Source organism: Nycticebus coucang, chromosome 7 (genome assembly GCF_027406575.1).
Source record: "Nycticebus coucang isolate mNycCou1 chromosome 7, mNycCou1.pri, whole genome shotgun sequence".
Classification (NCBI taxonomy): Eukaryota; Metazoa; Chordata; class Mammalia; order Primates; family Lorisidae; genus Nycticebus; species Nycticebus coucang.
This window is the reverse complement of record NC_069786.1, coordinates 67,685,749-67,698,905: the sequence shown is the minus strand read 5'-3', so window position 1 is coordinate 67,698,905 and position 13,157 is coordinate 67,685,749. Positions and strand designations below refer to the sequence as shown.

At 42.3% G+C, this 13,157-nt stretch overlaps 2 protein-coding genes across 7 annotated transcripts in view; one reads left to right on the top strand and one right to left on the bottom strand.

Moving 5' to 3' along the window:
* Positions 1-13,157, top strand: part of METTL8 (methyltransferase 8, methylcytidine) — a 125,229-nt gene that overhangs the window by 13,540 nt on the left and 98,532 nt on the right. The window lies entirely within an intron of this gene.
* On the bottom strand, positions 316-1,893 carry LOC128590680 (tubulin beta-4B chain-like). The gene has a single exon (XM_053598075.1). The coding sequence runs from the start codon at positions 1,824-1,826 to the stop codon at positions 489-491; it is 1,338 nt and encodes a 445-aa protein (XP_053454050.1). The 5' UTR covers positions 1,827-1,893; the 3' UTR covers positions 316-488.

The window sequence follows — 13,157 nt, the reverse complement described above, 5'->3', positions numbered from 1 at the left end:
CTCCTGCTTTGTTTTTATTTCTGAGTAATGTCTTGGCTATTCGAGGTTTTTTCTGATTCCATATAAAACGAAGTATTGTTTTTTCAAGATCTTTAAAGTATGACAGTGGAGCTTTAATAGGGATTGCATTGAAATTATATATTGCTTTGGGTAGTATGGACATTTTAACAATGTTGATTCTTCCCAGCCATGAGCATGGTATGTTTTTTGTTAACATTTTCAGCTATTTCTTTTCTTAGAGTTTCATAGTTCTCTTTATAGAGATCTTTCACGTTCTTTGTTAGATAAATTCCCAAATATTTCATCTTCTTTTTTTTTTTTTTTTCACTATGAAAATGCTTTAATGGTGATGTCTGTACAGCATATGATGTTGAGACAGAAAGGACAACAAGGGTGCACACAGTGAGACGCAGCTATCAGGGAACAGGTTGTGAGTGAATAAAGAGTTCACACCAATTCCACGCTTTACCTGGTTGCGGGGGCTGGCTCTATGCCACCTCCTCCTCAGCTTCCTCCTCAAACTTGCCCTCCTCCTCAGCTGTGGCATCCTGGTACTGCTGGTACTCAGACACCAGGTCATTCATGTTGCTCTCAGCCTCAGTGAACTCCATCTCGTCCATGCCCTCACCAGTGTACCAGTGCAGGAAGGCCTTGCGCCGGAACATGGCTGTGAATTGCTCCGAGATGCGCTTGAACAGCTCCTGGATGGCTGTGCTGTTGCCAATGAAGGTGGCAGACATTTTTAAACCCCGGGGTGGGATGTCACAGACAGCTGTTTTCACATTGTTGGGGATCCACTGAACAAAATAGCTGCTGTTCTTGTTTTGGACATTAAGCATTTGCTCATCCACCTCCTTCATGGACATGCGGCCCCTGAACACAGCAGCCACTGTTAGGTAGCGGCCATGGCGGGGGTCGCAAGCGGCCATCATGTTCTTGGCGTCAAACATCTGTTGGGTGAGCTCAGGTACCGTCAGAGCCCTGTATTGCTGGCTGCCCCGGCTGGTCAGTGGGGCAAAACCAGGCATGAAGAAATGCAGGCGGGGAAAAGGGACCATGTTAACAGCCAGCTTCCGCAGGTCAGCATTAAGCTGGCCTGGGAAGCGCAGGCAAGTGGTAACCCCACTCATGGTGGCAGACACCAGGTGGTTCAGGTCACCATACGTGGGCGTAGTCAACTTTAGGGTTCTGAAGCAGATGTCATAGAGGGCTTCGTTATCAATGCAATAGGTCTCGTCTGTGTTTTCTACAAGCTGATGGACTGAGAGGGTGGCATTGTAGGGTTCAACCACCATGTCCGACACCTTGGGTGAGGGCACCACACTGAACGTGTTCATGATTCTGTCTGGGTACTCCTGCCGGATCTTACTGATGAGAAGGGTGCCCATCCCAGATCCAGTCCCCCCACCCAGGGAATGGGTCAACTGGAAGCCCTGCAGGCAGTCACAGCTCTCAGCCTCTTTCCTCACAACATCCAGCACTGAGTCCACCAGCTCTGCGCCTTCTGTGTAGTGCCCCTTGGCCCAGTTGTTTCCGGCACCACTCTGACCGAAGACGAAGTTGTCCGGCCTGAAGATCTGCCCGAAGGGGCCGGAGCGCACTGAGTCCATAGTGCCAGGCTCTAGATCCACGAGCACGGCACGGGGCACGTACTTGCCACCGGTAGCCTCGTTATAGTACACATTGATGCGCTCCAGCTGCAGGTCGCTGTCCCCATGGTAAGTGCCAGTAGGGTCGATGCCATGCTCATCGCTGATCACCTCCCAGAACTTGGCGCCGATCTGGTTGCCGCACTGCCCGGCCTGCAGGTGCACGATCTCCCTCATGGCGGCGGCGGCAGGGAAGTAGGCTGCAGGAAGAGGCAGGAGCAGAGGAGCAGGCGCACAGAATGCTCAAATATTTCATCTTCTTTGGCACTACTGTGAATGGGATAGAGTCCTTAATTGTTTTTTCAACTTGACTATTGTTGGTATATATAAAGGCTACTGATTTATGAATGTTGATTTTGTAACCCGAGACGCTGCTGTATTCCTTGATCACTTCTAAGAGTTTTGTAGTAGAGTCCCTAGTGTTTTCCAGATATACAATCATATCATCTGCAAAGAGCGAAAGTTTGATCTCTTCTGACCCTATATGAATACCCTTAATCGCCTTTTCTTCCCTAATTGCGGTGGCTAAAACTTCCATTACAATGTTAAAAAGCAATGGAGACAATGGGCAACCTTGTCTGGTTCCTGATCTGAGTGGAAATGATTCCAGTTTAACTCCATTCAATATGATATTGGCTGTGGGTTTGCTGTAGATGGTCTCCATCAGTTTAAGAAATGTCCCTTCTATACCGATTTTCTTAAGTGTTCTGATCATGAAGGGATGCTGGATATTATCAAAAGCTTTTTCTGCATCAATTGAGAGAATCATATGGTCTTTGTTTTTTAATTTGTTTATGTGCTGGATTATACTTATAGATTTACGTATATTGAACCAGCCTTGAGACCCTGGGATAAAACCGACTTGGTCATGATGTATAATTTGTTTGATGTGTTGCTGGATTCTGTTTGTTAGGATCTTGTTGAATATTTTTGCATCTATATTCATTAGTGATATTGGTCTATAATTTTCTTTTCTTGTTTGGTCTTTTCCTGGTTTGGGGATCAGGGTGATGTTTGCTTCATAGAACATGTTAGGTAGTCTTCCTTCTTCTTCTATCTTTTGGAACAGGTTGAGTAATATAGGTACTAATTCTTCTTTAAAAGTTTGGTAGAATTCTGACGTGAAACCGTCTGGTCCCGAGCTTTTCTTTTTAGGGAGGTTTTGTATGGTTGATGCTATTTCCGAACTTGATATGGGCCTGTTCAACACTTCCACTCGATTCTGGCTAAGTCTTGGAAGGTGATGTGCTTCCAAGTATTGGTCAATTTCCTTCAGATTTTCATATTTCTGAGAATACAGTTTCTTGTAATATTCATTAAGGATTTTTTGGATTTCTGAGGAGACTGTTGTTATTTTGTCTTTGTTGTTTCTGATTGATGAGATTAGAGATTTTACTCTTTTTTTCCTGATTAGATTGGCCAAAGGTTTATCTATTTTATTGACCTTTTCGAAAAACCAGCTTTTTGATTTATTGATCTATTGTATTATTCTTTTGTTTTCAATTTCATTTAATTCTGCTCTAATTTTGGTTATTTCTTTTTTTCTACTGGGTTTGGGGTTGGAATGTTCTTCCTTTTCCAGTTGCTTGAGATGTCCCATTAAGTTATTAACTTCCTCTCTTTCCGTTCTCTTGAGGAAGGCTTGCAGTGTTATAAATTTCCCTCTTAGAACTGCCTTTGCGGTGTCCCAGAGGTTCTGATAGTTCGTGTCTTCAGTGTTATAAATTTCCCTCTTAGAACTGCCTTTGCGGTGTCCCAGAGGTTCTGATAGTTCGTGTCTTCATGGTTGTTTTGTTCCAAAAAGTTGGTGATTTTTTTCTTAATCTCATCTCTGACCCAGCTATCATTCAGCATAAGGTTATTTAACTTCCATGTTTTTGTATGAGTATGCAGATTCCTGTTGTTACTCAGCTCAAGTTTTATTCCATGGTGGTCCGAGAAGATGCATGGAATAATTTCTATTCCTTTAAATTTACTGAGGTTAGACTTGTGACCTAAGATGTGATCGATTTTGGAGTAAGTTCCGTGGGCTGATGAGAAGTATGTGTATTCATTTTTGTTGGGATGAAATGTTCTGTAGATGTCTGCTAAATCCAAACGTTGGATGGTTAGGTTTAAATCTAAGATTTCTTTGCTCAGCTTCTTGTTGGAGGATTGATCCAACACTGCCAAGGGAGTGTTGAAATCTCCGACTATTATGGAGCTGGAGGAAATCAAGTTGCTCATGTCTGTTAGAGTTTCTCTTATAATTTGAGGTGTATTCTGGTTGGGTGCATAGATATTAATAATTGAGATCCCTTCATATTGAGTATTACCCTTAACAAATATGAAGTGACCATTCTTGTCCTTCCTTACTTTTGTTGGTTTAAAGCCTATTGTATCTGCCAATAAAATTGCAACACCTGCTTTTTTCTGATTACCATTTGCCTGAAATATGGATGACCATCCTTTCACCCTGAGTCTGTATTTGTCTTTTAGGTTAAGATGTGATTCTTGTATGCAACAGATATCTGGCCTGAGTTTTTGTATCCAGTCAGCTAACCTATGCCTCTTTAGAGGACAGTTTAAGCCATTCACATTAATGGAGAATATTGATAAGTCTGGTGAATTTTTGGGTATCAAGTTTTTCAAAAGTCCAGTGGGCATTTTTAATCCTTTCGCCAGTGTGGAAATTGGAGTTTGATCCGAAGTTTCTGAGTGAGTTTGCTTTTGTGGTATAGGATTGTGTTGGTCATTATGGAGGATAGGTCTGAGAACATCCTGAAGAGCTGGTTTGGTTATGGCAAATTTCTTCAACATATGAATGTCATTAAAGTATTTAATTTCTCCATCATAAATGAAACTCAGTTTAGCTGGATACAAGATCCGGGGTTGAAAGTTATTTTGCTTTGGGAGATTAAAAGTTGGTGACCACCCTCTTCTGGCTTGAAAATTTTCAGCAGAGAGATCTGCAGTCATTCTAATATTCTTCCCTTTGAAGGTAATGGTTTTCTTTCTCCTGGAAGCTTTGAGGATTTTCTCCTTCATATTAACTTTAGTGAAGTTAATTATGATATGCCTGGGGGATGTCTTATTGGGGTTGAGTTGTGCTGGGGTTCTGAAGCTGTCTGCTATCTGAATTTCAGAATCTCTAAGCATGTCTGGAAAATTCTCTTTCATAATTTCATGCAGAAGGGCCTCTGTGCCCAGCGAGGCCACTTCATCTGTTTCTGGAACTCCTATGATTCGGATATTCGCCTTCTTCGAATTATCCTAGAGCTCTCTGAGAGAATGATCCGTTTTTACTCTCCATTTCTCTTCCTCTGAGAGTTTGGGAGCGTTCAAAGGCTTTATCTTCGATGTCAGAAATCCTTTCTTCTGCTTGCTCCATTCTGTTGCTGAGGGATTCTACTGTATTTTTCATATCTTTGAGGGCTGCAAATTCTTGCTTCAGTGTGTCTAAATCTTTGGTGGTTTTGTCTTTAAATTCGTTAAATTCTTGAGACAACTTTTGAATTTCTCCTCGAATTCCTAATTCCACTTTGTTAATCTTGTCTGCAATCCAAATTCTGAATTCGATTTCTGACATCTCAGCCAGTTGTTTATGAATGGGATCTTCAATTGCATCTGTCATATCTTTCCTTGGGGGGGTTGATCTATTCTGGTTATTCATGTTACCAGAGTTTTTCCGCTGGTACCACCCCATGGTTGTTTTACTCCCTCTGATTTTTTTCCCCTGAGGCTTTGTCGAGGGCCTGTACAGTGTTGTGGCCTGAGAAACTGGGCCCCTGTCTGGTGTGGTGGGGCTAAGTGGTTCTGTCTTGTTTTCAGCTGGTTTCTGTTCCACCCTAGTGAAACAGATACTCTGGATTGAAGTCTCAGCTATGGAGAAATATCAGCAATTAAGTCACCCCACCCTCCACCGGCAAACAATTGGAAAAGAAAAATCAAAGCTTCCTACCATCGTGCACCCAGGGCACCACCTGATTTGTCCTCAGGCGATTGGTTCAGTTCAAAAAGTCCAAATCAATTGTCTCAGTCTGCACCTGTCTTGGGTGAGAGAGTTTAAGAGGTCTCTGGGAACTGGATCAGAGGAGTCTGGTGACTACTCTGGTGTGGCTTGCTCCAGTGCTGCGTGGAGTCATGAGGAGCCACCCAGCCAATAGATCAGTCTGGGAAGGTTGATGCCTCCTTCCCCACCTTGCACCACTGTCACACCCAGTCACTGATAGCCCTGCAGTTGGCTGACCCAGTTGCCTGTAGTGAATGGGTACTCCAGAAGTTTGCACCTGCCTGAATCACAAGAAAGTCTGCCAGGCCGCTGCGCTCTGCGTCTCTCTAGCAGGAGGAGGTGAGACCTGACAACCTCGGGCGCTTGATGAAGGTTGGGGGGTTTTCACTCCGGTCCAGTCTCGCCCCTGATTAATGTTACTGACAGAACAGAACAGAACAACTCTGCGGTTCCCCTGCAGAAGAGAAGCTGAATTAAGTTCCAAATCAGCTTGTCTTTGCTCTTGTATTGTCTATAGGCTGACGATCCTGAGGGCCAGGTGCGTCTTAGGTTTTGTAAAGCGGACCTCTGGGTCAGCCCCGCCCTGGGAGTTTTCCCCTGGTTTGCAAGTTGGAGTAGCCTCAGGCAAATCCTATACTCAGAGTCTCTGGTTGCCCAGGGAGACATGGGGTGTGGCTTCAGAATATTCGGTAGTAAGCGGTATTGCCAGCAAAAGAGGGCTGCTGTTTCATGGCTCAGGCAACTGCTGCTCCGGTGCAGCTCCCTTCCGGCCAACCGTCCTCTCTCCGCTCCTGTACCCCAGAGTCTGCACCAACCGGCTGCAGCCCAGCACTGTCTACACCCCTCGAGCAATCGCCCAAGAGTCTGGACCCCTGGGGGACAGGCCTCCAGACCTTGGAGCGAGAGCAGCGGGGAGTGCGGGGAGCGCTGGGAGCCTGGGGTTGCAGGCAGAGAACACACACAGCTTTACACAGTTTTATGCCTGGCCGTATTGTCACCAAAAGATGGCTGTTGCACTATGCCTCAGTGAACTGCCACTCCGGTGCGGTCCCCTGTCTGCCAACCGGGACTGGCCTCCAGACCTCAGTGTGAGTAAAGGGGAGCGCTGGGAGCTCAGAATTCCAGGTAGAGACTATATACAGTTTTATGCCTGGCAGGAGGACGCCGTGGCACCCTAGTAGGGGAGGTAAGTCCAATTTTTAGAGGGTCTCTCCCGTGGAGTGTAGTGGGAGGAACTTTGAACTCTGCCCGATTGTTTGTGGGGCACTCTGAGTCGTTCTCATGGGGGAGGGGACTCCCATCCGCTTGGTGATGGATTTTGTACCTTTTGTTTGTATCCTTGTGGTTGCAGCTCACCTCAGTGGGGTTGACATGTGTTCTTCAACCTTCTCTCTTAGTACAGCTCAAATCCACCAGGTTACTTGCTGAATTTTTGTCCTTTAACTCTCCTACTGGACGGGAGCCTCTGTGGAAAGCTGGCTTCAGTCAGCCATCTTGTCTCCTCCCCGCAAACTCTGGGACCCAGCTGTGAGCAGACTAGCAGCCATTCCTTCCTCTTCTGTGCTCTCCTCTTGCAGAAGGGCAGTGTCTGAAGAAGGCAGTACTCCTTCCTCCAGCATTTGAGTCCAACCTCGCACCACCTCCTCCCGGCAGTTCTCTGGGTGTCAGCTTAGCTCCACAAAGGTTTTCGCCGGGTTTGCGGAGCTGCTCCAACAGCTCCCAGGCTGAACGCCTCTTCTGCGGCCTCTCCCTTCAGAAGCCCCGTCTCACATCCACAGAGACCAGGTTTCTGTAGTTCTCTAACATCATATCCCTATACAAATTCCGCTGAGCAGGATCCAAGCATTCCCACTCTTCCGGAGTAAATTCTATGGTGACATCCCTGAACGTCAGCAGTTCCATTTCACAGCTTCCACGTTGTCCCAGCTTCCTCCTTTCAGATTTTTCAGTACTTGCAGGTCACAAGGATACAGAGGATGTGGCAGCACATTCAGAATTTCCACAGTGAAAGAGAACAAGAAACGAACACGATTCTAGATACTCTTTTTTTTCTACCTAATAAATCGTGGGCATATTTCCATACCGGTAAATTTAGGTTTTTCACAACATTTCACAGTGGGTACGTTGTTTTCCTTTCCGTGGATGTACAATAATTTAGTCCTCTAAAAAGTATGAATATTTGGACTGTTTGCAGTCTTTCAGTATAATGTACAAACAATGTTGTGACAAACCCTTAATATATTCTTCTGATTACATTCTTAGGATATACTGCATATTTGTAGAATGAAATTTTCTATCACATTCTTTGTCTAAAAATTTTCATACGCATCATCCAAGTCCCCTTAGGAAAAGTCTATTGGTGTATTCTCTCCTCAGTGTGTGAGGATGCCTGTTTCTGCACACTACTGATCATGTTTCACCTTTGCCAAAACGATAGTGAGAAAATTGTATTTCTTAGGACATACTTTCCAGTATCCGTATCACCCCAGAAAAGTAACCTGAGGCAATGGTTCTCAAGCTTTTTGGTCTCAAGACCTCTTGACACTGAAAACTTACAGAGGCCCCAAAGACCTTTTGTTGATGTGAATCATGGCTATAGAAACTAAACCTAAGAAAAAACTAAATTTAAGTAATTAAATATTTCTCAAGTCATTAAAATAGCAATAGTATACCCATTGCATATTAGCATGAATAAAATATATAAAAAATATTTTTCAAAAGAAAAAATAGAGTGGCATTGTCTTATGTTTTTGCAAATCTCTGTAATGTCTGGCTTAAGAGATGACTGGATTCTTTTTTCTGTTTCTGCATTAAGTCTGTTATGATATGTGGTTCTGGTTGATATATGTGAAGAAATCTGATCTTACAGATCTAAGGGGTTAGAAAGGGAAGGGGTACTTTAATAGTCTCTTTAGATGAGTGTGGGTATTCTACTTTCATATTACACCAAATCCCAGTAAGTAGTAATTTCTTAAAGGTTAATTGCAATATAAAATTTGAAGCCGTATCAGTGAACTTTTCATATTTTGCTACATTAACATCCACTGGTCTATCTTGTACTTTGAATGAATCTTTCACCCATGCATGACTTTGTAACATCATATGTTGGTCATCTGGAAAATATTGGTTCAGTGAGTTGTGCATATGTCAAAAATGTTGACATATTTCATTAAATAGTATCAAATATCAGAACAGAGTTTAAGTATTAGAACACTGTTAAACTTACAATAGTAAACACAGGTTTTCCAGAATTCTAATTTTTACTTAAAATTTTGAGTTTTATCAAAGGTAACAAATGGTATTGGTTGTTTTCCTGAGAGGCTTTCTTTATTTTTGATAAAATGCCAAAGTATAAATGGTGTTCAGTGAAAACCACTTTTCTTGCTTCATCAAGGAAATGCTAAATACAAGTATCTTTTTCTTTTTTTTAAGTCCATGGTTGGTGAAAAAGACAGTGACCTTCAGTACAGTTTGGTTCAATTGCTCTGATTCAGGCTAAAGTGCTAACATTTTTATCCACATTGCCTGTGCATCATCAGTGCACAGCCACCACTATTTTTTAAAAAGAGCGAGCCTATAATGGTAGCACTCTAGGAGGCCAATGTGGGTGGACTGCCTGAGTCAGGAATTTGAGACCAGCCTGAGCTTGAGTGAGACCCTGTCTCTAAAAATAACTGAGTGTTGTGGTGGGCTACAGCTACACCCAGCTACTCGGGAGGCTGAGGCAAGAAAATGGCTTGAGCCCAAGAGTTTGAGGTTACCGTGAGCTATGACACCACGTCACTCAACCGAGGGCAGCAGATTGAAACTGTCTCAAAAAATAAAATAATTAAAAATTTTTTAAAAGGCAAATAATGGGCTTGGCACCTGTGGCTCAAGCAGCTAAGGCGCACACCTGAGCTGGCGGGTTCGAATCCAGCCTGGGCCCACCAAACAACAATGATGGCTGCAACCAAAAAAAAAAAAAAAAAAAAAAATAGCCGAGCTTTGTGGCAGGCGCCTTTAGTCCCAGCTACTTGGGAGGTGGAGGCAGGAGAATCTCTTGAGCCCAGGAGTTGGAGGTTGCTGTGAGCTGTGATGCCACAGCACTCTACCCAGGGTGACAGCTTGAAGCTCTGTCACAAAAAAAAAGGCAAATAATGGATTTATATTATCATAAAAATAATTCTGAAAAGCAGAAAATTACAACTGTAATCCCAGCACTTGGGAGGCTGAGGTAAGTGGATTGCCCGAGTTCACAGGTTTGAGACCAGCCTGAGCAAGACCCCCGTCTCTAAACAAAATAGCCAGGCATTGTGGGGTGCCTGTAGTTCAGCCACTTGGGAGGCTGAGGCAAGAGAATCGCTTGAGCCCAAGAGTTTGAGGTTGCTGTGAGCTGTGACAGCACAGCACTCTACCAAGTACCAAGGGCAACACAGTGAGACTCTGTCTCAAAAAAAAAAAAAGTAGTAATAATTCTGACCTTTTAAAGATCCCCTGAAAGGGTCTTGGGAGCCCCCAAAGATCATGGACTACACTGTGAGAACCACTAGCCTAAGGTAATCATAGTAATATATTCCCTCCCCAGAGACTAGTTTGGGAACAGTCTGTGACCTAGTCCTGTCACGTGAACTCTGAGAGCAAGCCTGCTTCAGAGCCTGTGAGAAAGTTAGAAAGAGATGATCCATTTCTTTCCCTGGATGATGCCTTATCAGTGTAATGCTTGAAACTACTGGTGCCATGTTGCACCTGGCAGAGGGACCCAGGCACAGGATGAACATGACGCTGTGGAGAGCAGGATGAAGAGGAGCCAGGGACCTGGATCCTTGATGTTAGAGAACTGCAGATGATCCCTTTCCTGGAACTTGTGCAACATCTAGGCTTCCAGTTATGAGAGAGATTATTCCCTTATTATATAAGGCAGGTGTAGTAGTGCCTTCTTTTTTTTTTTTTTTTTTTTTTTTTTTTTTTTGGTGCCTTCTATTACTTGTAGTCAAAAGAATTCTAAAAAGCCATTAATTATTAGTGTGGCAAACATTTTCAAGTGTTTAATGGTCATTTGCATTTCTTTTGTAAATGCTTGTTCATGGCATTAGCACATTTTTTACCACTATCATTTCTACTTACTATTTTCTAACATCCCTTATATGTTAATAGTATTAACATATTGTAGTATCTTTGGCGGCAATTCCACCAGTGTCTTTTACAGTGCATTTTCCCATACATTTTAATGTAAGCAATTTATTTGTCTTTTTCTCTCTTTTTATATTTTATGGCTTGGGATCATGTTTAAAAGAGTCATTTAGGCTTGGCGCCTGTAGCTCAGTGGTTAATGGCGCCAGCCACATACACCAAGGCTGGAGGGTTCAAGCCCTGCCTAGGCCTACTAAACAACGACAACTACAATAAAAAAAGAAAATAGCCGGGCATTGTGGTGGGCACCTATAGTCCCAGCGACTCGGGAGGCTGAGGCCAGAGAATCACTGAAGCCCAAGAGTTTGAGGTTGCTGTGAGCTATGACGCCATGGCACTCTACCGAGGGCGACATAATGAAACTCTGTCTCAAATAAATAAATAAATGAAAGAGTCATTTATATCCACATTTTAGTAAGTATTCAACTTACATTTTTCTAAGCCTGTTAAGATGTAATTTTTTTACATTTAAAATAAAAAATTTATCAATTTATCTAGAATTCATTAGAATTTATTTTGATATTACATATGAACTTGGGATGTAACTTTTTTTCAAATGAGTAGCATATTTTCTTAATATACTTCTTTGAATAGACCAGTTCTAACTCACTGATTAGAAAGTTTAGTTTTATTACAAATCGAATTCTTATATATGTTTTGACTAATTTCTGGACTTCCTATTCTGTTCCATTTGCTTTGACTTGGATATTCCGGCATTAGAGGCGTGGCCAGAATTTATTTGTTTTAAAGTGTGTTGTAATATCTGGAAGGGCAAGTACCACAGCCCACCCCAACCCCACCCTACCACAACCAAACATCATTCTTTTCTCCTTTAGTATTTTCCTGGCACTTTCTTGCAAGCTTGTTTTTCCAGATGAACTTTTAAATTACTTGTTCAAGTTCCCCAAAAACATTTTTGGAATTACGTTAATTGTAAAGTAAGAGTTTACATTTTTACGGTATTGGATCTTCAGCTCCAGAAATCTGTGTACTGTCTTCTGTTTATTAAAGTTATCAACATGTCCCTCTGCCAAGTTGTATAGGACCTTCACTTAGGTCCTGTACATTGCTGGCTAATTTTATTTCCAAGTATCTCACATTATTTTTTGTTGCATTTGTAAGGGGATCTTTTTCCCTCTGTATATTTTCTTTCTTTTTTCCTTTTTTTTTTTTTCAAAGAGACAAAGTCTTGCTATGTTCCTCAGGCTGGAGTGTAGTAGCTATTCAGAGGTATAACCATAGGGCAGTATAGCCTTGAACTCCGGGCCTCAAGTGATCCTTCCACCTCAGCATTAGCCTCAGCCTCCCAAGTAGCTAGATCTACAGGCATGCACCTCTGTGTGTCTTTTATATTAAAATAAAAACACTTTTTCAAAACATCCAGCTCATATTTCCGGATAGTTTTGGCTTTTAAAAAAAGTGTGCACTAAGGATGCTATCGTTTATGGTGTTACAGTATGTACTATGTGAACTTGACGTATGAGGTATGACTGTTTAAGGGAATAGAATATACCAGCAGCTTTTACCTTATTGAATATGATCTGTTCAAGCTGGTTAAGTCGGAAGTTTATACATTTATGGCAACAAGAAAAGCAGCTTACTCTGAAAGTAAAAGATAACTATTCTAAAGCAAAGAGTTTGCCATCATTGAGGATATGAAAAAGATTAATAGCTTGCTATGAGGGCATTATGTGAAAATAGAATTTCAAAAATGTTTTGCTATTATTGGAGTAAATACTGATCTCTTAAGTTGACTTATCTGAAGGGACAACACTTACTTTGAGGTACAGATCTAATTCTTAAACAATATTACCTTCTAGATACACCTTATGTTGTCAGGTGGCAAGGAGATAGCTGGCGGTTTTTATGTGTTTTGTTGTTGTTTAAAAGAATAATTTAATCATTAACTGGCTTGGTGCCTGTATCTCAAGCGGCTAAGGCACCAGCTACATACACCAGAGCTGGCAGGTTCGAATCCAGCCGGGGCCTGCCAAACAACGACAACTACAACCAAAAACTAGCCAGGCATGTGGCAGGTGCCTGTAGTCCCACCTTCCTGGGAGGCTGAGGCCCAGGAGTTGGAGGCTGCTATGAACTGTGATGCCATGGCACTGTATCTAGGGCGACAGCTTGCTGTCTCAAAAAAAAAAAAAAGGCGTAACTAATTCTATATCCCATACTATGCCATAAACTCTGTATTGATTTGATATTATATTGAAATACACTAATTAAAAGCAAATTCAGACAAACTTCCAAAAAAAAAAAAAAGAATCATTTAATCAGTCTGTTTTTGCATTAAATAAGATTCAAGTCGCCCCAGCAATATGGATTGGTAACGTTTCAAC

Bases quoted from the DNA above. Each gene is read 5' to 3' on its own strand.
- LOC128590680 (XM_053598075.1), bottom strand. From the start codon at position 1,826: ATGAGGGAGATCGTGCACCTGCAGGCCGGGCAGTGCGGCAACCAGATC.